The 23,903-nt window shown below is 39.7% G+C and overlaps 1 protein-coding gene across 1 annotated transcript in view; it reads right to left on the bottom strand.

Annotated features, from left to right (window-relative positions):
- The window catches only part of ASCC3 (activating signal cointegrator 1 complex subunit 3), a 288,876-nt gene that overhangs the window by 164,789 nt on the left and 100,184 nt on the right, over window positions 1-23,903 (bottom strand). The window contains exon 13 of the mRNA XM_080665788.1: window positions 21,892-21,963. Coding sequence (XP_080521914.1) covers window positions 21,892-21,963 — 72 coding nt within the window. The remainder of the gene's footprint in view (window positions 1-21,891; window positions 21,964-23,903) is intronic.

The following is a 23,903-nucleotide window of genomic DNA, read 5'->3' as shown; positions in this document are numbered from 1 at the left end:
CAGACGTGGGTGGTGCCAGGCCAAGGCCCCCACCCCACTGGTCGCCCCACAAGCTAGTGGAAACCTCTTGGTCTCTCCCCCTAGCCAGCTGGCTCTGGTCGCCCGATGAGAAATGGGGAACCGGGGGTGGGTGGTGGCAGTGGGTGGGGCTGGCTGCTGGCAGCCAGGGAAGATAGCCCTGATTGCAGGCCAGGCCTAGGGACCGTACCCATGCACGAGTTTCGTGCACTGGGGCTCTAGTTATTAATAACACAATTAGGTAGGTGATTCCATTAATATTTTACAGTTGAGAAAAATTAAAGCTCAGAGTTTCAATAACTTGTTATTCAACCAGGAATTAGCCTCAGATTTGACATTCCAAAGCCTTCTTTCTTTTCCTCAAGTTAAATTCCCTCCTTGCATGCTGCCTGAGAGGAAGTTTACATCTTACTAATTTTGAGGTCTCCTTGTCATTCCCCATATCACTTTCCTAGATATCACCCAATCAGTGGGCACTCAATAAATAATTGTTAAAATTAGGTGTGTGTCGGGGGGTGAGGTGGAGAACATCAATGGGGAGAAAAAGCAGAAAGTATCTGTAATACTTTCAAAAACGAAGACAAAATTTTAAAAAATTATCAGTTTTCATAAAAGTGATTTAATTTTACAGCTTGTATGCACATATGCATAACACATGGGCACAGGCAATAGAGTGGTGCAGCCTGGGGCAGGCAGCCGGGATGGGCTATAAGGGGTCAATGGGAGAAAAAAGGGGACATATGCAATACTTTCAACAGTAAAGATTTTTTTAAAAAGCGATTTATTCTTTAGCATATTTTGAGCAGAAATCTAATTTTAAAGTTTATAAATCACTAGAGGCCTGGTGCACCCTCTTGCAATCCGGGACCACTCGGGGGATATCCGACTGCCCAATCCCGCAGGGATCCCTGTGGGATCGGGCCTAAACTGCTGGCACCTAACTGCTGGCCTGCCTGCCAGCCTGATCACCCATAACCCCTCTGCCTGCCTGCCTGATCGCCCCTAACCGCCTCTGCCTGCCTGCCTGATAGCCCCTAACCACTCGCCTGCCTGTTTGCCCCTAACCACTTTGCCTGCCTGCCTGATCTCCCCTAGCTGCTCACCTGTCTGCCTGATCGCCCCTAACTGCTTGCCTGCCTGCCTGATTGTCCCTAACTACTCTGCCTGCCTGCCTGATGGCCCCTAATCACCTCTGCCTCGGCCCCCACCACCGCAGCTTTGTCCAGAAGGATGTCCAGAATGAGGTCCGGAAGGTAATTCTGCTGTCGGTCTAATTAGCATATTACACTTTTATTATGTACACTAATAAAAGAGAAAGATGCAAATTGACCGTACCTTCACAACGCCCGCCAGCCAATCAGGAGTGAGTATGCAAATTCATCGAACAAAGATGGTGGGTTAATTTGCATACACAGGTGCCAAGTGACTGGGGCAGTGCAAAACGCAAGCATCCTGCCCCACCCCTGGCCGCTCAGGGCCTCTGAGCAGCGTGGGAAGACATAAAGGCAGCTCCGGGGCTGGAACGGAAAGGCAGCTCAGGGCCCGGAACGAAGGTGGTGCTGGTATCCAGGGAAAGGAAGGCCCATTCTTGCACGAATCTTCATGCATTGGGCTTCTAGTTATAGATAATACCGTGTTTCCCCGAAAATGAGATATCCTCCTAAAATAAGACCTACTTACAGGTTTCCTTCTGAATGAAATATAAGGCATCCCCCAAAAATAAGGCCCCCAGGCTCTGTCTCAGAATGAAAATTAATTTACCGTAAACTGGTCGCTAGGGCCACCCCGACTGGCGTCTAGCAACCAGTGATGTTACACGGAGTCCTGACGTCACTGCTGTGTGGAGGCGGAGCGGAGGTTGGAGTGAGCGGTGAGCGCGAGGCGGGAGAGAGGAGGAGACTTTTGCAGATGCGTGTAGAAGAACAGGAGGATTAGAGCGGACGGGACGCGGCGAAGGTGGTGAGTGCTGGTCTGTCTCTGGTGACACTACCTGATGCTAGCGGCCGCCTTCATGATGACTGAAGGTTCTCAGTCAGTGGCAGACCCTGCTCCAGCCCAGATCCAGGCCCCAGCAAGCCCAGTGACAGTCCCCAGGCAGGCCCCAGGGGGTAAATGTCTGATAAAGGGGTAGGGGGGATACTGGTGAAGGTGTTCAGTGGCACAGGGGTGGGGGAGGGGGATCACTTAAAATGACACAGGAGGATCAGAGGGGACAATCAAAATGACACAGGAGGATCAAAAGGGGTTGCTAAAATGGTAATCCCCCCTCTGATTCTCCTGTGCCATTTTGATTCCCCCCTCTGATCCCCCCTGTGTCATTTTGAGTGATCCCCCTCCCCCCACCTTGATACCCCAATTCCTTTTTTTTTACCCCTACGGTAGAAATGAGCAAAAAAGAAAAAGCTACTCCGTGGAGTACAAGAAAGGAATCATGGAAGCCTCTTGGGGCCAAAATCTTACTGCTTTCTGCAAAGAGAAGATGTTGAGTATCCGATTGGTACAAAAATGGCGAGCAGAGTATGGTAACCTCATTGAACAAGTGGACAAGGGAAATGCTAAAAAGCGCAAGTGTGGATCAGGTCGGCAACCATTATTTTCCGAGCTGGAAGACCTGATCTGTGAATGGGTTGTTGACAGGAGAGCAAAGGCTTTGGTTGTGAATAGGGCTCAGATTCAAGAATTTGCCCTTGCAATGGCCCCACAGTTTGACATAGCCTTCAAAGACTTCAAAGCATCACAACACTGGCTGGATAATTTCCTTCAGCGAAGTGAACTGTCTTTAAGAAGACCTACAACATTGTTTAGGTTGGAAGATACTCAAGTTATTAAGCGAGCACCTGCATTCAAGTCCTTTATGGATGATGCTGACTTCTCTAAATACAATCTTTCCAACATGATTGCTATGGATGAAACTGCAGTGTTTATGGGCCAATCATCTCAAACAACAATTGAACAGCAGGGTGCCTCCTTAGCATACATTCCCGCCACTGCTTATGAAAGTGCACGTGTTTCCTGTATTTTGGCAATTCGTCTGGATGGCACTAAAATCCCACCTTTAATCATTTCTAAGGGCAAGAAGGAAAAGATTGAACGTGTTTTGGGCGTTTTTATTCTTGAAACTGAAAAAGCCTGGGCCACACAAGCAGTTATAAGGAAGTGGGTCGATTTAATGCTGCCGCTTGTTATGCGAGGGAGCCAAAGAGGTCTGCTAGTCTGGGATGCAGCCAGCACTCACCGCGCTAAAGACATGAAGACATTTCTTCACGAAAGAAAAATAGATCAGATAATGATTCCCGCAGGAATGACGGCCTATCTCCAGACTCTTGATATTGCAATAAACAAGCCAATCAAAGACAATTTGCGCATGGAAATTAATGACTACATTGAAAATAGAATGGAGAGAAATCAGCGTGGAAACTTTGTGAAACCTAAACTGCAAGAAGTTGTGACTTGGGTGAAGAATTCATGGGAGAAAATCACTGACAGTTGCATTGCAAATGCACTGCGAGCAGGCTACCTTGACAAGAAGTACTCATTTAAAGACAGTGCTATTGCTAAACATGAGATTTGGTCCACTGATTCTGAAAGAAATGGAGTCACAAGAAATTCACTAGGAAATTCAGGAATTGGATTGTTATAATGATGTTCCAGAAGATGATGACATGATTGTCATTGAATAAATGAGTAAATTCTTGATACTGTAGGATTCACAGTTTGTCTGGTTTGTGTTGACAACTACCGTACTACCGTACTGTATACAGGTAATAAATTTCCTTTATTTTCATTTAACAATAAATGTGTACCGTATTCTTCTTCATGGAAAATTAAGACATCCCCTGAAACTAAGACCTAGCGTGTCTTTGGGGGCAAAAATTAATATAAGACACTGTCTTATTTTCGGGAAAACACGGTAGGATATAGGCTGAGTTAATAATTTTACTGATGCCTTTTATTAGAATATGAAGTATCAAGCTAAGTTCCAATTATTCAACTAGACATTAATTTTCCTGGATAGTTTAAGTTAAATTTATAGGCAAATGTTCAACTGATATTTAATAAACTAAAATTGCTAATGATTAGTCTTTTGATATTGTTGTAAAGCTACATGGATGTTTATTTAAATGCCATTGAAAAGTTCAAAGTCTGTGGTTAAGAAAAACCAACTTATAAAATGAGCTATTCTGAGCACATCTTAAAAACACACACACACAAATTCTGGACTTTGAAGTCAAAGATAGGTCCTAAATCAAAGCTACTAAATTTATAATGAATCAAATTAATCTACTTCATTATCCTTTCTAATAAAAGAGTAATATGCAAATTAACCCTCACTCCACTACACCCACAAGCCACGCCCACCAGCCATGCCCACCAGCCAATCAGAGCGAATATGCAAATAAACCCAACCAAGATGGCTACGGCCACGGAGAGCAGGAGGGAGGCTTGGGTTTCCCTGGCAATGGAGGAAGCCAAGCTTTCTGCCTGCCCTTGCCAGCCTACGCCTCCACTCAATGCTACAAAGTTTCAATGATAGAAGATACATAAACCCAAACAGAAATGGTGGCAGCCACGGAGCTGGAAAGAGCAAGAGGCTAGGGTTGCCCCTGGTGATGGAGGAATCCAAGCTTTCCACACACCCTGGCCGGTCCAGGCCTCCGCTTAAGGCTACAAAGTTTCAATTATAGAAGATACATAAATCCCAACAGAAATGGCTGTTGCCACGGAGCAAGCAGAAGGCCTAGCTCCGCTCCAGGCTACAAAGTTTCAATTGTAGAAGATAAATAAACCCCAGATACCAGGGCCTCCACTTGGGTCACCAGGGGCGTGGCCGGCCTGCAAACCACCACAGGCCCCTCGCCCAGGCCACCCCACACCCCAAGGGAACCCCCACCCTGATCCAGGACACCCTTCAGGGCAAACCAGCTGGCCCCCACACGTGCACCAGGCCCCTATCTTAGCTAATAAAAGAGTAATATGCAGATTGACCATCACTCCAACACACAATATGGCTGCCCCCATGTGGTCAAAGATCCTGCCCCCATGTGGACACAAGATGGCCACCACAAGATGACCAGCAAGGGAGGGCAGTTGTGGGCGATCAGGCCAGCAGGGGAGGGCATTTGGGAGGAACCAGGCCTGCAAGGGAGGGCAGTTGGGGGCAATCAAGCCTGCAGGGGAGGGCAGTTAGGGGTGACCAAGACGGCAGGGGAGAGCAGTTGGGGGCGACCAGGCCTGCAGGGAAAGGCAGTTAGGAGGGACCCAGCCCTCCAGGGGAGGGCAGTTCGGGGTGACCAGGCCTGCAGGGGAGGGCAGTTAGGGGTGACCAGGCTGGCAGGGGAGGGCAGTTAGGGGTGACCAGGCTGGCAGGGGAGCCGTTAGGTATCAATCAGGCTGGCAGGGGAGTGGTTAGGGGTGATCAGGCTGGCAGGCAGAAGCGGTTAGGGGCAATCAGGAAGGCAGGCAGGTGAGCAGTTGGGAGCCAGTAGTCCTGGATTGTGAGGCCCAGTGGGATCGGGCCTAAACAGGCAGTCGGACATCCCTCGAGGGGTCCCTGATTGGAGAGTGTGCAGGCTGGGCTGAGGGACACACACTCCCCCGTGCACGAATTTTGTGCACCGGGCCTCTAGTCTAAAATAATGTTCAACTGATGGCATGAATGAAGAAAAGATTCTTATGTTCTAAAATGGTAAAAAATTTGGCACTTCTTTATTTTGATTATATCAATAAAATTATTAGTAAAAATAGGGCTAAAGTAATAAATTTTCAAATCTTCTATTTTTTAATCATGGGTGTAACAACTAGCATTTATTAGGAGATATTTCTGACAACCAACTAAATTACTGAAGCATATATTTTAGATTAAAAACACCTAGTTAAATATTTATCAGATATACCACAAAAATAAAAACTACCTTAAGTAGGGTTAATTTATCTTGCTGTAACTATATCAGAAAACTGTATAATTCACTGACTTGTCTTCACAAATTAAATTATGCAAATAAATCAAAGAAAATAATCTGGAGTAGAAGTGGTTCTGCAGCTCCAAGCTGTGTAATTAGATCTACACTCAGCAGTTCAGAGCCACCTCTGGACTCTCACACTGAGAATCTGCAGTCCTCAAGAAACCTAAGCTTTTACATGATAAACAGATTCATGTTATCATTATTGAATTATATTTAAGGCATTATCCTGAATGTGAAATATATTCTTCACCAATTTATTTTAATATTTATCAGTTTCTATGTTTGAGTTGAATAGAACTTTAACTGCTATATTTGGTTAAAAGGAATCCATAACACTTTACATCTTCTAACTAAAAGATGTTTGCTATCTAAATGTACAATAATTTTAAAAAACAAAGCTTGGAGGACTTAGTATACGATATATGTACTATGATAGCAAAAACATGAATCGTATTTCTAGCTAAGTACTACAAAATATTATCTTACAATAAATTCACTATATCAAGACACTGTACAATTTAATTAGAAGCATAAGACATTTATATTTCAATATAGTCTCTAAATTGTTAAGATGCAAAAAATAGAGAAGTAGAATTTTTAAAATGGTAAATACTTTAAGTACATTTTCCCTGTCCTATACACTTTCTTCTTAACTTACTAAAAACCAATATTTTCTTAAGCTTTAATTAATTTTCTTAAGATATTAAGCATATGTATATTTTTTCAGGTAATATAATTTGTCATCTAATTGATGCTTGAATAAATTATTTCTAAATTCTTAATTCAGCTTTTGCTGTATATGTGTACTATATAGGTTTATACATTCAGTATGAGATCTGTATTCCTCTTTGGAGAATATCTATGCTAATAAAAGGGTAATATGCTAATTAGACTGGACATACTCCCAGACAAAGCCACGGTGGTGGGGGCTGAGGCAGAGGTGGTTAGGGGCCATCAGGCCGGCAGGAGAGGGCAGTTAGGGGCAATCAGGCAGGCAGGGGAGGGCAGTTAGGGGCGATCAGGCCAACAGGAGAGGGTAGTTAGGGACAATCAGGCAGGCAGGGGAACAGTTAGGGGGTGATTAGGCTGGCAGGGGAACAGTTAGGGGGCAATCAGGCTGGCAGGCAGAGGTGGTTAGGAGCAAGCAGGCAGGCAGGCAGGTGAGCGGTTAGGAGCCAGTGGACCCAAATTGCGAGAGGGTGTAGGCTGGGCTGAGGGACACCACCCCCCCATGCACAAATTTTGTGCAACGGCCTCTAGTTCAATATATTTATAAACATAAATAACCTCAACAGTATTGTATATTCTATACATAAATGTGTATTTTATACCTTAAAATTGTCTTAAGGATAATAAATGTTTTAATTTTCAGCTGATTTTATAACATATAAAACTAAATGAACTTAATAAAAATATTAATTTTACTTGCTCATAATTATTTAAAATATACTCAAATTAATTTCTTTGTTTAGAAAAAATTTCTTAGCAATCTATAATAAACTCTTATCTGATGCCAAACTAATCTTACAACATGCAGACTTGTTTTGAATACCAGTGGTGTTTTAGAATCAAACAGACTATGTTTCAATCATAACTCAGCATTTATATACTAAATAAACTTGGGCAAATTTCCGTGTGCTTCAATTTTCACCTGTAAAATGCTGTCCCTTACAAGGCTGGTGTAGGGACAACAAATAATAATTAGAGAGTACTAGAAATGAGCCTAACACGTATAAGATGGCCCATACAGTAGGGAGAAAAAGGCTTATTTGTTTTATAAAGGTTTCCCTTACTTTACCCCAAATTTGATCCCTACACATCCCACTCACTGGGACCAAGATCAGCATTGCTCTCAAAGGCAACAGAAAACAAATGCACTTGCTTTTCCACATAAGAATTCTTTAAATATTTAAAAACTTTTGTCATATCTCCAGTATGATAGCTCTTTCCTCAGCTGAACAGCACCAGTTCTAAATGCTGTTTTCCATAAATCATAGTTTCTCTGTTTGGACACTAGATGAGTTCTATGCTCTTTATTCTTTTTTAATACTAAAGAGTATGTGCCTTGATTATACAGTTTAATATGACTTTACATTATATTCTCAGGTGTATCAACCTGAACAACTGTACTGAGAAACTTGAAGGAATTTAAAAGGCATATGTTGGTATTCATTTCTTAAAAATGTGAAAAAAAAGTTTTTAAGTGGAAAGAACATATACTTCTTTGGAAAGGATTTAATCTTTAAAAAATTTATCACTGAAAATTATCGGGTTGTAACAGATTTTTTAGACATATTATTGATGATTTCCTCAGGCCAGGTTTCTGAGATGGAAATTATAGATATACTAGAGGCCCTATGCACAAATTTTGAGCAAGAGTAGGCCTTCCTTCCCCTGGCTTGCCGGCACCGGCTTCCCTCTGGCACCTGGGACCTGGGCTTCCCTCCAGCCGCCAGCGGACACGGGCTTCCCTAGCAACCCTGGCTTCATCCGGAAGGTTGTATGGAAGGACGTCAAGTCCCATTAGCATACTATGCTTTTATTATTATACATTTTTTGCATTCTCTTCTCTTTGCAGGGCAATGACTGGTTAAATGAAAATGTCAGTTTTGTGGGAGTGAAAACATTGAAAAAAAAGTGAAAAGGCTAAGATTCTAGTTTTAATTGCAAAGCTTATTAAATGTCTAACTTTGGCCATGTTATTAAGCTTTGTTTTGTCATCTGTAATAAGAAGGTGGCCTAATAAGCTTTATGATGCTTTCATAAATTCAATGTCAAAATAAACATGATGAGGCTCTATTAAATGCTGTTTATAAAATACTTTCATCTAAAATAAAATTATTAGGTATCTGATCAAAGTTGATAAAGTATGATTTAATTAGCATAACCTACAACTTAAGGGAAAAAATTAGAGTATTATCCATCTTAATTTTCAAGCAAATAATATATTTCAACAGAATTTTTGGTAATATTTCAAATTATAATGATAGAACATTTAAGCTATCTATTTACAAAGTATATTCTCTATATCATACATGATGCTAACAAATTTGTGACACAGCTATAGCTGCCTTCTGTGTACAAAAGCATTTAAATTGAAAACCTGGTTTTGTTATGGGTTTTTATTTAAAAAGCATTTACCCAAATAACAAACTTAGGCGAGTTAAATTTTGGTCAGCAAAGACAGTAGGAACTGTGCAAATGTTTGTGTGCAAAGTTCACAATTAGTGAAAGATAACCAGCAGCAGTGGGAGTGGGCTGTTGTGGAAAGGTATATCCTCTACTCTCTGGCTCATCCCCAGTTTTTAGAATTGATAAGCATTTTCAGCTACAGGCCTGTCCCATATATGCAAATACACGACTTTGTACTTGATTTGAGCAATACAAGAGTCCTAGTTGCCTGGTCAAATTTCTAGGCTACTGAGCTCGGCCAGTTTATCCAATTAGTATTCAAGCTGGTATTCAAGGCCCACAAGGGAAAACTACTAGTTTGTTTGGTTCAATATTGAAAATATGACAAAGTGGAAGACCAAATCCCATCTCTACATAAAAAGCTAAGTAGATATTCCATATGTGAAAGATCAGTCTACTTGGTATCACCACAAAAACAGAAACTACTAACAGATTAAAGCTACTTAGTCTCCCTGAGAGATCCAAATCTCATGTTTCTCTCCCAACAGTATACTTCTCCCACTCCCAAACTCAGCAGTTCTGTGCTCCCTGCACAGCACCCTGGAGCAGTCTGCAAATAGCAGCATTAACAGGAACTCTCCTAGTGGAAAGAAACCGCCAAACACTGTATTTTCTTTTTGCCAAAAGGTTGAAAATTCTAGAAACCTATCAACTTGCATTTTTCTGGATAATATTTTTTTGGGGGAAATCAGTAAAAATATGCATTTCAAAAACAAAACACTTTTTACTGGTCACTAAACACTATTCTCTACTAAAAAGAAAATAGGTTTGCTTGCAGAAATTATTAATTTCAAGTCTGGGGCAGGGACATATAAAAAATATAAAGAAGCCAGCTTGAAGGGGCCCCCTTTTCCAAATTTGGGACGTTATGATCATCATCGTAAGTAATATAATAATGAATTATAACCCTGTGAGTAAATAAGAATCTGAGTTAATGGAGAAATAAATTAACAAATAGGGGAGGAGGAAGCACTTCTTACACACAGTGAAATGGAAGGAATATGGGGCTAAAAATCAGTAGATCTAAAAAGAGTGGGGGAAAGTTTACTTTATCAAATCTGTATATTTAATGTGTAGTTATTTGGATTAACCTTTATTTCTCTCATGATATTACAAGCAACAGTAATGCATTGTCTCTGCTTTCTTTCGCCAGCACAGTCTCTGGCATACACTGGGCATTCGATAAATAGTTGCTGAATATTGCCAGTGCCTCAGTTAGTCTTAAAACCATCTCCATTCTGTTCAATATCTAGAATTAAGACTGATGACCCAGATATAGTTCATGTGCAAAAAGAAAGTGTAGCAGTGTCTATATTTGACACTCTACCCACCAAGGCTCTGACCTTAATAAGGCAAAGAGACTACAGAAGAGATCCCAAATCATAAAGCATTCTCAGTAATTTAGAAGTTTCTAAATTTAGAATTACATTTCCATTTTTAAATTTCAGTCTACATGTTAAGTATTAAAATAGTATAAGTATTATTCATTTTAAGAAGTTCATGTAGGTACACACACATAAATGAAATTTTTAAGGAACACATATTGAAGCCAACTACTTTTAATGAATAATTTAATGACAAAGGAATTTAATGAAGTTTTAAAAATACAAGCACTATGAATTAATGCTGTGTCAAAGATGTTCATAAACATGACAAAAATCTTAATGACGTGACCCAAACTACACTGCTCCTAGTCAGTCCCCATAGGACAAATGGAGATCAAGAATTCATTGCTAAATCTAGATCAATCCAATAAAGGTTGGTAAGCCAGAATAAAGATTCTTTCTTTGATACATTACAGTATCACACACCAAAAAATATTTTACTGACTTCCATGACAGTCCAAATTGCACTGACATTCGTTATTGATAGGCCCCAGATAGCAACATCTACTCTGTAGAGCAAATTAAGCAAGATCAGCTAGTCTATTACTATGCAAATAAAATTCATTAGTGAGCTAACAATTTCATTTTTACAGATGCCACTAGTCTTGAAGGCCTATTACTATTCAACATTATAAGATGTTCAGGACTGAATCTAATTTCATAAAATAACAACATAGAAATGTATTTTTAAGGTTTCCATCAGTATTTTTCATTTCTCTTCTTAGACAATAATCAGCATGTATAATTCCTTAACACTCAACTGAGCATTGAATATTATTCTCAAGTAACACACTTGAAAAGATTCTTCCTAAAAGAATATACTTACTTGAAAAGAAGAAGCCCTAGTAAGCCAATATAGTTTCAATCAAATTTACTAGCTAGACTAATTAAAACTGTAAAGAAAAAAATCAAAATTATAATTCTTTTTAGACTGGCTCTTAACTGTCTCCATTTCTTTAGGCCACTTTCTCAAACACAAATGAAAAACATCTCATTTCTCCACAAATCTGTACTCTTCAATCGACACTCTCTATACTAAGAAAAAAGGAAAACAAGAAAATATAGCTATAAGACAGAGTAAATCAAATACTATAGTAACAAAACATGGAGAACAAGACAAAGCAGTTACTGGAGAGAGAGAGTATGCAATGTAGGCAAGGCCAGAAAGTTATTTTTTCTTTTCCTCCCTTTTTTTCTCTTTAAAGTAGACCACGGTAGAAATAGTAGACTCTGTCTCCCTGGGATGGTTTAGCAGAGTACATGTCCTTTCCAGATACCATTAGGTCTTTCTGGACAATAATCCTCCCTGAAGTTCTTAGTGTTCCTACATGGTAGGGCCTGTGAGTAGTGGAAACTGAAGTGCGTGAAAGGCAGAGGATGTCTCTGCTCCCCCCGTGAGGGTAATAAAACCTAGAGCCCTTCCTTCTCTCTCAAGGAGACAGGTGCTTATATTCCAGGGTACAGGCCTTCCCTTCCTTTCTGGAGAGAATCTGTTTATATTCTAAAGTAAAAATCACTTGGGCAGGTCAGTTGGTTTTACTTCTTTTCCTTTTCTCTCTGTCCCTCCCTCCTTTCCTCACTCTCCCTCTCCTTTTACTTCTTCACCCCTTCTCTCTTCTTCTCTTCCCCCTCCCCGTATCCCCCACCGCCACTGAAGGAGAGGGTGAGCAGATGTGCTAGCAACAACTATATAAGCTCCAAGTTTCCTAATTTTTGAGCTAGTCTCCTATGGTGCAACTCCTGTTATCATGTTGCCCTGTGGAAAGCTAGATATATTGTGAATAAATATAAGGTCTGTTCACTAATCCAGTGTCTCCTATTTCTCTTTGTGTGCACAAGTCTATACATAAAGCACACAATGAAGTTAACTTGTGGTAGGTTGCATGTAGGTAGGGTAATGTCTTAGACCTTTTACAAGACTTAACAGGTCTCTAAACATATTTTAGTAGTGGCCACTAACTTTATGAATGCTGTACAATTTGGAAATGCCCACAGTATTTGTCATGATATAGTTAGAGCTGCATTTCCCACCTATTCATTTACTAAGCCAAGAAAAAATGAGATGAGATCTGAGACTATGTTATTTTCTTAAAGACAGAATCCTACCCTATATAATAAAGAGATAATATGCAAATTGACCCTCACGCCCTTGCACAAGATGGCCACCCCCATGTGGTCAAAGATGGCCACCACAAGATGGCAGGCAGGGGAGGGCAGTTAGGGGTGACCGGGCCGGCAGGGAGGGCAGTTGGGGCGATCAGGTTGGCAGGGGAGGGCAGTTGGGGGCAATCGGGCCAGCAGGGGCACAGTTAGGCATCGATCAGCCTGGCAGGGGAGTGGTTAGGGGGTAATCAGGCTGGCAGGCAGAAGCGGTTAGGAGCAATCACGCTGGCAGGCAGGTGAGCAGTTAGGAGCCAGCAGTCCCGGATTGCAAGTGGGATGTCCGGCAGTCAGACATCCCCTGAGGGGTCCCAGAATGGAGAGGGTGCAGGCTGGGCTGAGGGACATGCCCCCCCGCCCTGGCATGAATTTCGTGCACCAGGCCTCTAGTTTTATAATATTAACTATAGAGATATTTCTTTCTTCCCACTCCTTCACACATAAATACGCTACCATGAAAACAAACATTTTAAAAACCCAGCTACAAACAAGATAGTAAAAAGCAGCAATGGTTAATTTAGACTGAATGTTCAGCTCCCTTTTTTGCACTTTGAGCAAACACATGAATAGTTGTATCAGATTTCCCTTGGACACCAATTTTTCAGTCTTATCACAAAGTTGGCTATAAAAATACAGTCAACGAATTTCTGTGGTAACTAAACTTATTAAATGTATCTCCCACTGCTTCCAAGTCTAAATATCAGCTGGAAACCAGTTAATAAAGATATTCAATATATCATTTTCTAAAATGAAATAAATAGCTGTCAAATTAACTTCAGACAATTTAATGTAAAATACTGTGAATAGCTACCCAGAGAATTTTCTATGGTGTTATAAAAGACAGAAAAATGATTACAAACATTGTTTTAGTACTTCCCTAGTTTATATTACTGTTATTTGAAATACTAAATATACAAAATATCTTACAAAAATGAATACCACAAAAGAGTTAATACTTTTTAAATATTATTTAACCTGATCATTATATATTTTTTGTAATCCAATGCTATAATTATAAAATTATGTAAATTATCAAATAACCTAATAAAATCATTTTCTCAGTCTGGAATACTTGATTTAACTCAACTATGGATTTATATGGAATCTTTCAAACAACAAAATTTATGACAAATTATATATAATTTAATTAACTTTACTTTTTATGTACAATATACATTTATGTCAGAAAACATGCACTTATGTATTGGCCACATATACTATAAAGCATATGTTCAAAGCCCCATAGTTATAGCTGTTTTCATGCAAAGCATTTTGGAGGTATGAAACAGAATGAACAGAGGAAAATTACACAATAATATGGATAAAAAATAACACCTAGTAAGAGAACAAAGCAACTTGTACTATCTTCACATTTGGCAATGTAAATCATGAAGAGGTGCACCAACGAAGACAGGAAGAATGAGAAAATGGATGGTAAAGTTGATAGCTTCTATAAGGGAGTTATACTAATCAGACACATAAAAATAGAGATAACATACTACTATATAATGGATAAAGTAGATGGAGATTTGCTTTCCAGGTTTGAATGGTTATATATGTTCCCTGGTGTTCCATAATAAATCTAATATAAAGAAAATCAGTTTTGGAAAAATAAATTTGTTTCCCCCCCCACCCCCACTCCCCACAAGATTATGCACAGCATTTATTTCTTTTGATCTTTTGGCTTAAGACCTGTAGACTATGCAAGGATAGAACTAAACATAGTTTATATCCTCAAAATTTCTAAATTTCATTCTGAGACAAACTATTCCACTGTGCTCTGTCCATTTGCGTTATAATTCCAGAAGCCACTGATTACCAAATTTAGAAAGCTCAAATGCCAAAGATATGTACATACTTGTATATGTGTGTATGTGCCATGAGAAAACAGAATACACTTCAAGGGTACAAGTACTGGGGGTGAGGTGAGGGGAAGAAAAAGTAATTCATTCGCTTTTTCTTTTCTTTTTTACACTTGTGTGTTGATTCACTTGTTACAAGAATGTATTACTTCAGTAACTGAAAAATTATCAAAAACAAAGGGAAAAAGGAATGTTAGTAACAATGAAGATCTGAAAATGCAATACAAATATTCCATATTAAAAAGTATTTCCTTTGCAAATGAAGAGAACATTACTAGTTAATAAAAAACTGTTATATATATAATTTCAAGAACATAATTGAGTACTCTTATTGTAAACTGTATTTCAAAAAAATTGAATTTTTCTCTGTTCTCTTAAAAATATGAAATTTTAAAAAGGGTTCAGAAGTTTCTCCCCTAAAGTTTAATGAACAGAAATTAAAGGAAGAAATAATATATTAACTTAAAATAACTGGTGGCACAAATTATTGTCTATATCATGAAAAATAGCTAAGTCAGATTGATATCTTAAATTAAAAGAAAGTCAGGTAATTTCATATGTCCAACAGAAATGACTATAACTAGATGAAATAATATTAAGAGTAAATTTATATAATGAAACATTTTTTATAAGAATACCAATATTCTTTCATTGTTCTTTACAGTCTACAGGGGGAAAAAGTTCCTTAATTAGGTAATCAAAGCAATCTTTGATGTCATTCCCACATCTCCAGGTTGTTCTCCCCTCAACCTAAATGTTCAGCCTACCATGGAACTTGAAGTTGGTTGGTGCCTAATTCTTTAAGAATAAATCAGACTTATGAAGACTACTACATCTCCCATTTATGTATTCATCAAACACTGTCTGAGCACCAAATGTGTACCAGGTACTGATGAGGCCATGACAATATGAGATGAGCAAACCTAGAGATAGCCCCTTTCCTTATGGGACTTGCAATCTTATCATGAAAAGTGGAATTAATCAAAAACAGCCAGGAAAAAAAAAAGTAAAACTGTAGCTAGAAATATGAAGATATACACCTTGTTATTATATAGTTAATCATAGGAAGGTGAAAGTTAGGGAGGTAAAAAAAAGGGGGGGGGGGAGGGAGTGCTTCTCAAAGAAAGATGAGACCTGAATGGTTTAGTAGAGGACAACCAAGCAGAGAATAAGAAAGGCGTGAGGCAGAGGAAACAAGCTATGCAAAAGCTCAGAGGTAAAGAGAAGAGCATCTCCATGATAAGGGTCTGAAAGAAGCCAGAGAGTTGGGAAATGAGGAAGGAAAGGGTGTGAGGCAAATATGGAAGGAGGTAATGCCCACACAATATAGGTACCCTGGGACCTTTTAAAGGAGCTCATTCTGTGCTCATAATTGTTAAAATGTCTCCTTCCTCAAAACCGTGCTTTTATCTTCCTTTGGGAACATGTCTCAATTGGGGAAGGGAGGAACAACGAAGGCTGACAAGAAAGCAGCACTCAATTCACAAATAAATGTTATGTTAGACAAATTTGGTATGACAGAAGCACTGGTACCAAGAATTAGTGATGTTAGTATCTGGAGGAAGGAACATTTTTTAGGCAAAAGGGCAAATGAAAAGTTCCATTATTAAAGTACTAGAGGCCCGATGCATGAAATTTGTGCAAGAGTAGGCCTTCCTTCCCCCAGCTTCCCTCCAGCACCCTAAAGCCAAGCTACCCTCTGGCTGTCGGCACCCAGGACCTGGGCTTCCCTCACAGAGGGAGGCCCTGCCCACCCACCCCAGCTCACAGTCGGTGGCCTGGACCTCCCTCTTTGGGGCGATCATGGAGCCCCTGATTGATTGCCCTGCCAGCTGGTGGCCTGGGCAATCATGGGGCAATGGCCGGGCCCCCGAACAATCGCATCACACCTGCCTTGGCTGGCCTGGCGCCAGTGGGTGTCATAGCGTGGTCCCAGATGGTCATCTGGATGGTCATTCCACTGTTCAGCCATTCGATTGATTTGCATATTATACTTTTATTATAGAGGATTGAAGTTAGCATGGTAAAATGTGTTTCAACTGTACATAATCCTATCTAATAAAAGAGTAATATGCAAATTGACCGTCACTCCAAGATACAAGATGGCTGCCCCCATGTGGTCAAAGAGGGCTGCCCCCATGTGGACACAAGATGGCCACCACAAGATGGCCAGCAGGGGAGGGCAGTTGGGGGGGACCCAGGCCTGCAGGGGAGGGCAGTTGGGGCAGACTAGGCTGGCAAATGAGGGCAGTTGGGGGGCACGAGGCCTGCACGGGAGGACAGTTGGGGGGACCCAGGCCTGCAGAGGAGGGTAGTTGGGGGGGGAACCAGGCCAGCAGGAGAGGGCAGTTGGGGGGGACCAGGCCTGCAGGGGAGGACAGTTGGGGGGATCAGGCCTGCAGGGGAGGGCATTTGGGGGGAACCAGGCCTGCAGGGGAGGGCAGTTGTGGGCAATCAGGCCAGCAGGGAGGGCCGTTAGGGGTGACCGGGCCGGCAGAGGAGGGCAGTTGCGGGGGACCAGGCTTGCAGGGGAGGGCAGTTAGGGGTGACCAGACTAGCAGGGGAGGGCAGTTAGGGGTGACCATAATGGCAGGGGAGGGCAGTTAGGGGCAATCGGGCCGGCCGGGGAGCAGTTAGGCATTGATCAGGCTGGCAGGGGAGTGGTTAGTGGATCAGGCTGGCAGGCAGAAGTGGTTAGAGGCAATCAGGCAGAGGCAGGCGAGCAGTTGGGAGCCAGCAGTCCTGGATTGTGAGAGGGATATCCAACTGCCCGTTTAGGCTCGATCCCAGTGGGATCGGGCCTAAACTGGTGGTCAGACATCCCTCAAGGGGTCTCAGATTGGAGAAGGTGCAGGCTGGGCTGAGGGACACCCCTCCCTGTGCACGAATTTCGTGCACCGGACTTCTAGTCATATATAATAAAGAGTTACTATGCTAATTAGACCAGATGGCAGAACGACCAGTGGGTGGGGGGCGGGACCGAGAGGCAGCTGGGGCTGCGATGGCTGAGGCAGCTGGGGCTGCAAGGGCTGAGCACCTTGCACGAATTTCGTGCATTGGGCCTCTAGTTAAATGTATATAAACTAAGATAAGAAGTAATGCTGAGAAACAAAAAATATATCCTTTCAGATAGTAATAAGTTTAATCTATAATTATTAGTCAATTTTAAAAGGTGAGTTCTTATTAGAATCTAACATGGATTAAAAACTTATAAACAATGAAGTAAAAAAAAAACAAAATACACATCTGAATAAGGAAAACCAAGATTGAATAAGACTTTTTTCTCTTTAACACTGTAAAACCTTGAAACTGTGTGAGTGTCGTCCCCCCGCCCCGCCACGTCCCACGTGGTTTAGGGTTCAGGTTCAGGGTTCGGGCTCTGGAGGAGGCCTCACACAAATGAAAGAGACTAGACAAGAAAATATTAATTTGGGAATTGGGGGCCAGGGGGAAGCCCAAGAGAGGACTCCGCTTTGCTCTGGCCTTGCGATCCCTTTTATTCAGGTTTGGGATCCACCTATAGCCCTTAGAAAGGCAATTTCCAGTAACAGGCAGACTATCTTATCAGTAAGGATTTACATGAGTCTAAAACAGCCATGGGCAAACTACCTTCGGCCGGATCCGGCTGTTCTATCCAGTTCTCTTGCTCTTCCCTCCTCTCCTTTACTTTGAATTTATATTAGTTCACACAAACACTCCATCCATGCTTTTGTTCCGGCCCTCCGGTCCAGTTTAAGAACCCATTGTGGCCGTGGAATCAAAAAGTTTGCCCACCCCTGGTCTAAAAGGTGGAAGTTGCTTCAACTACCTTTGTCTCAACTAGACAGTGGGTGTCTGGCTCTGACCCTTGCCAGAGCCTCAAGATTGACCAGCTTTCTGGGTTCCTTGTCCACACCTCTCTGCTAGTGAAGGCAATGGGTAGCTTCTAACAAAACTGGAGGTAGACTTTTGAGTAAAAAGCTACTTAAATAAGAATCTTAACTTTTTTGATAATGTAAAAAATGAACAAGTTGACTTACTAAATATGCCATAATCTCTGAGGAAGTTTCTAATTTCTTTTCCCATCACTGTAACAAAGTTTGTATAACAAGAAAATCTCAATAGGGTTAAGGCATCAATTATTTTCCCATTCTGCAAGTTACACAGGAGGAGGGGAATTATTAACAGGAATGATAAAGCTGTACTTGCATTTGGTAACACAAAGAGAAGCTTACAAATGAGACATCTCATTAGTTTGAGCAGATGGATCAAAATTAAAGGCTGAATTGCCAACTTTTAATTTCCCAATAGCCAAGAAGAACTTGAAGTCTTGCGGAGTATGACTGTTGAAAAGTCAACATGAAAAGATTTTCTCCATCTGTCATCACACATGCTTGAGTGGAACACAACTGCCTCCTACTGTTTTTAATACTTTTCAGGCAAAGCTGCACATAAAATCTATTAAGTACATGAGCCCACACATTTAGATGACTGGTATACTGAAACCCATGAAATAGTATGATCAGAGACTATCAGCATGGCTTTTGAAGGTGAAATTTGCTCTATTCTAATTTAATCTAATGGGAGAAAAGCAAAATGAATTCATTTGTATATGTATTTGTTTAAAATTATTAATTTTTGATCATGGGAAGTATTTATCTGAGAATGTATTTTTTTCCTTTTAATGGACACAGCAGTTAGTCTATTAAAAGGAGCTGCTCTGATAAAATTACTTAGGAAAACCACAACTAGGAAGAAAACCCCAAATACCAAAACAAAATGAAGGTTAAGAAAACAAATAAAATCAAGGAATATTCCCTGGAAAGATTTTTAACTGGGTTGTCAGGGAGAGGGAGTAGCAGAGAAAATTCTATGTTTCCCTGGACTAGAATAGACTAACTTACAATTTCTTACTGCTATACACTAACTGCTAAAGTATATTTAAAAGGCAACAAAATAAAGCTAACGTTCATTAAGTACAGAGCCCCACAAGAAATAATTTATATTTTCTTAACAAGGAAAAGCACCTTTATTGAATATGTAGATGGCTACTTAATAACACTGCACTAATGTGCAGTCAGTTATGGCTGTATCTGAATACCAGAAGCACAGCTCTCTGCCTGTCTGCTTTTCTATCTCTGTCTCCGTCTGTCTGTCTCTCTCTCTCTCTCTACACACACACACACACACACACACACACACACACAATTTACTTATATATACAATAAAACATTTAAACAGAAGAGTCTTTTAGAATGAAGCATATAAGACCTTTCAGTTATCAGAGTTAGGCAGAATAATATAATTGAAGAGTTAATTTGGTGGTCAGTTTTTTATATAATAAAATAAAAAGATTGTTAAATTATATATTTTTCATTTTCTGATAGATGTATACATACAAATGGATTTGGTGAAATTTATCACTTGGAACCTTATACAAAGAGAGCTAATAACTGGGGTAGTATTATATTCAACCTCGATTAAGAGGGGGGAGAAACAGTCCTGGCTGGTTTAGTTCAGTGATTAGAGCATCGGATGGAGGACTAAAGGGTATTGGGTTCAATTCCTGGTCAAGAGCACGTACTTCGGTTGAGGGGTCAGGGTGCGTGCGGGAGGCAACCAGTTAATGTCTCTCTCACATCGATGCTTCTCTCTCTTTCCCCCCCACCCCTTTCCTCCCTTTCACTCTGTCTGAAAATCAATGCAAAAAACATCCTTGGGTGACGACTAAAAAAACAATAAAAGAGAGGAAGAAACACAACTCAGAAACTCTATTCTATTAGGAAGTTCTTTGTTAACTTTGTAATAAAAGTAGAGGACCCCAGCTTAGTGAAGGTATCACTTCAAGGAGATTGAAAAGGGAAAGTAATCCAGTGAGGGGTTCTAAACCACTGAAAACAAACTTCCACATGGGCCTCAGTCATCAAAGACCCCTGTGAAGTGGCAATTCTTGTGTGATGAATTAAATAAAGGTTGGCCAGTCTTGTTGAAAGAGATATCTACCTCAGCTTCCAAAATCCAAATGTGCAACAATCCTCCTTTCCAAGTATCCATACTACAATTTCAGTCCTGGACATACTACAAAGGCAACTGGCAGAAGCTGCCATGGATCAAGCTACATGCACTTACAGGCCAAATAGTAGTTGGCAGAGCAACTTGCAAATAGAAGACTTAAACAGAACAATCCCTTTTAAAAGACTGAAACAGGAAAAGATCTCAGTTTGGGGCAAATTTTTCCAAGTTACACACATAATATAGGTAATTTAAAGCAATGAAAAAAGATAAAGCTTTGTTCTCAAATTGTGTTGCAAAAGAGCTTTTAACTTGAGATGACTGCATTAATGTAAAAGACTAAGGCGCTGCCTTAACAACTCAGCACTTACAATCTGAAGGCACTGGCTTGGGCATTTGTAACACCAGCAATACTAGAGGCAACTATCAACTAGTGGGCCATAGTCCTAATGAATTTTGTATTTCCCAATATCCCACCTTACTAAGGATGTTAAATCTTTGAAGATGAGGCAATTCATCACAATCCTATATAATAAAAGCCTAATATGCTAAGTGTCCGACCGTTTAACCAGTCGCTATGACACGCACTGACCACCAGGGGGCAGACGCTTCAACCAGTAGGTTAACTTGCTGCCGTGGTCCAGCCAATCGGGAATGGGCGAGACGGGCCAGACACGCCCTGGACAAATCCATGCACCAGGCCGGTTTCAGCCCGATCCCCGCAGGCCAGGCCAAGGGACCCCACCAGTGCATGAATCCATGCACCAGGCCTCTAGTCAAATTATATTTACCAAGGTTTTCTCTTGCACATGATACTATACTATGAACTTAATCAACAAGATTTCTTTATGACCCAATTTAATAGGACCTGTCCTATTGGAACACAAAACCAAAAAGAACAATATTGCATAAAACACACCATTACTTTTTTTAATCTGACATCTTTAATCTAAATGTTTATTTACATTTTCTATTTATGGTTCTGTGATATTTTTGGATAGGGATAACATAATACATAGGTTACAGAAACTATAGAAATAACTGAGAAAAGATAGGGAATAAAATATTTTAACAAATGGAAAAACATACACCAAAAGAAACTATCTTTGGGTGGCAGAATTAGCAGTAATTTTCTTCCTGCTCATTTTTGCTTTTTGGTGTGCCTAAGGGTTAAATTTGCTTAAACTCTCTTTTTGCTCAGTCTCTTTTATACCAGTAATATTTACACAACATTTAAAAAATACAAAGGCCAAAGACCAAAGGGTCACTGTATGAAGCAAAAACACAGCATTGTCTAAAACAGGATAAAATAAAGTATACCTGGTGTCCAGCCTTTATTTGCTTCAGAACACTTTCATAACATACTTCATCCATGTTATTCAACTGTTGCACCTTAAAGTGTTTAAAACAAACAAACAAAAATCAAATGAAGCAATTATAAAATTTCTAACTACAAAACAACTGCCAATTAAAATGGATCTTTATTTACTTTCAGACTAGCTAGAACGCAGAAATAGCAAAGGCAATATAAATATCTAACATATAACAACCTGATAGAAACAAACACAATTTAAAAATACAAAGAAAACACATCACACAATACTTTCAGAGTACTAAGCATGCCCCGTTTTTTAAAGACAGTAATTTTAAGAATAATATACTAGTTACACATATTTTAGAATCATTTTAAAGTTATTTTCTCTGCTTTTCCCCAACAAGTCCATTCTTTAGGCTGTTTTTCTTCTATAAACTATAGAGTTTTCCTATGTAATTTTTAAAATCACCAGAACACTACCAATAGAATGTCATGGTATAGAAAACTGAAATCTAAAGAAACACTGTTTCTGTAATGTGTATGTAGAAAGGTAGATCATTTTCTGCAGTAACATATTTCTGGTTAATTGGAAATTTAATATCAAATTTATGAATTAAGAATGTGTTTCATTCTCACAATTAATTCTGAGCAAACTGTCAATCAAAATGAAGTGGTTAACCCAAAGGAGGAGGCATATGACACAGTCTGTGTATCTTTACTTAACATTAAGAGTTTGGAGGAAATGAAAATGTCATATACATCTGAAATGACTATGATTTATATTTTTTGTTTTAATAATGTAAACACTTCAGCATTCTGAAACTCATGTTTGATAATGACTAAGGTAGATAATCACAAGATAATTTACTCCCCATTAATGATTCAAAAAACAACTCCTCCAAATAAAGCTGCTAATTTTTCAGTGTACTTTGAGTTTTGGCCAAAGTAATTACATATTTCAAATTAGACATGTCACACACACCGTTTTCCATGTTCTTCCATAACAACTGAATCATATCATGACATTTTAAATGAAACTCTGAGAAACTTATAAGGATTTCTTCTTAAAGGAAATGACAAATTAACAACTGGTTAGAAAATATATCAAACAACAGATACCCTGGGGAAATACATAATGGTTACCAACTGTATATTACAGCTGAGTGTAAAAATAATACATTTTAGTAAGACAAAAATCTATATAACTTATATAATTAACTCATTGTTTACACTATGTAAGATACGTAAAAGTCTTCTTTAATTTTGCCAAATTTCTAAACCTTCAAAATAATTATGATGGTTCATCATCTAACACCATTACTTTTATGATTATGATACTAACATATTGTGGTGAAAATAGTTTGCATTTAATTAGCTTTAACTGTTTGGCCAATTTGTATGATGAAATGAAAAGAAAAGAGATTTAAAGTGGCTGACAAGCATCTGAAAAAATTTCCTTCTCTATATTTTTCTGTGGTAAGCACCTGCTATCATTTAAATGGTGAAGCTGAAAGAACACTACAGCTATCTAGAAGCAGCTCTACATCTGCCCTGATGATACATTAAAATTAAATTAACAAATATATATAAAGACATGATTTAAAAAACAAGCAGCAAGTAATAAAAAAAAAAAAAAACACTCGGAGTAATTAATGAAGGAACTTTTTTTATGATAACTATCACCATATCATAAACTATCTTTATGTGCATAAGTTGGAAATGCCTTCCTGCAATTCTAAAGGTACATTACTTTTCTGCAATGTTGATGGAGCATATTAACTCTTAAAGTGACAGTCATTTCTGATAATTTTTAGCTGAGTATTTTATTTATAATGTAAAATGGCCCTATTTTATTAATAAAATTGTTTATAGATAAGAAATCCTATATAATAAAAGGCTAACATGCAATTGATGGAACAGCAGAACAACTGGTCGCTATGACATGCACTGAACACCAGGGGCAGATGCTCAATGTACAAGCTGCCCCCTGGTGGTCATACACTCCCACAGGGGAAGC

The sequence above is a fragment of the Plecotus auritus genome (assembly GCF_963455305.1).
Source record: "Plecotus auritus genome assembly, chromosome: 4".
In the NCBI taxonomy this organism is placed as follows: domain Eukaryota; kingdom Metazoa; phylum Chordata; class Mammalia; order Chiroptera; family Vespertilionidae; genus Plecotus; species Plecotus auritus.
The sequence above is the reverse complement of the archived record's forward strand: the minus strand, read 5'-3'. Positions and strand labels throughout refer to the sequence as shown.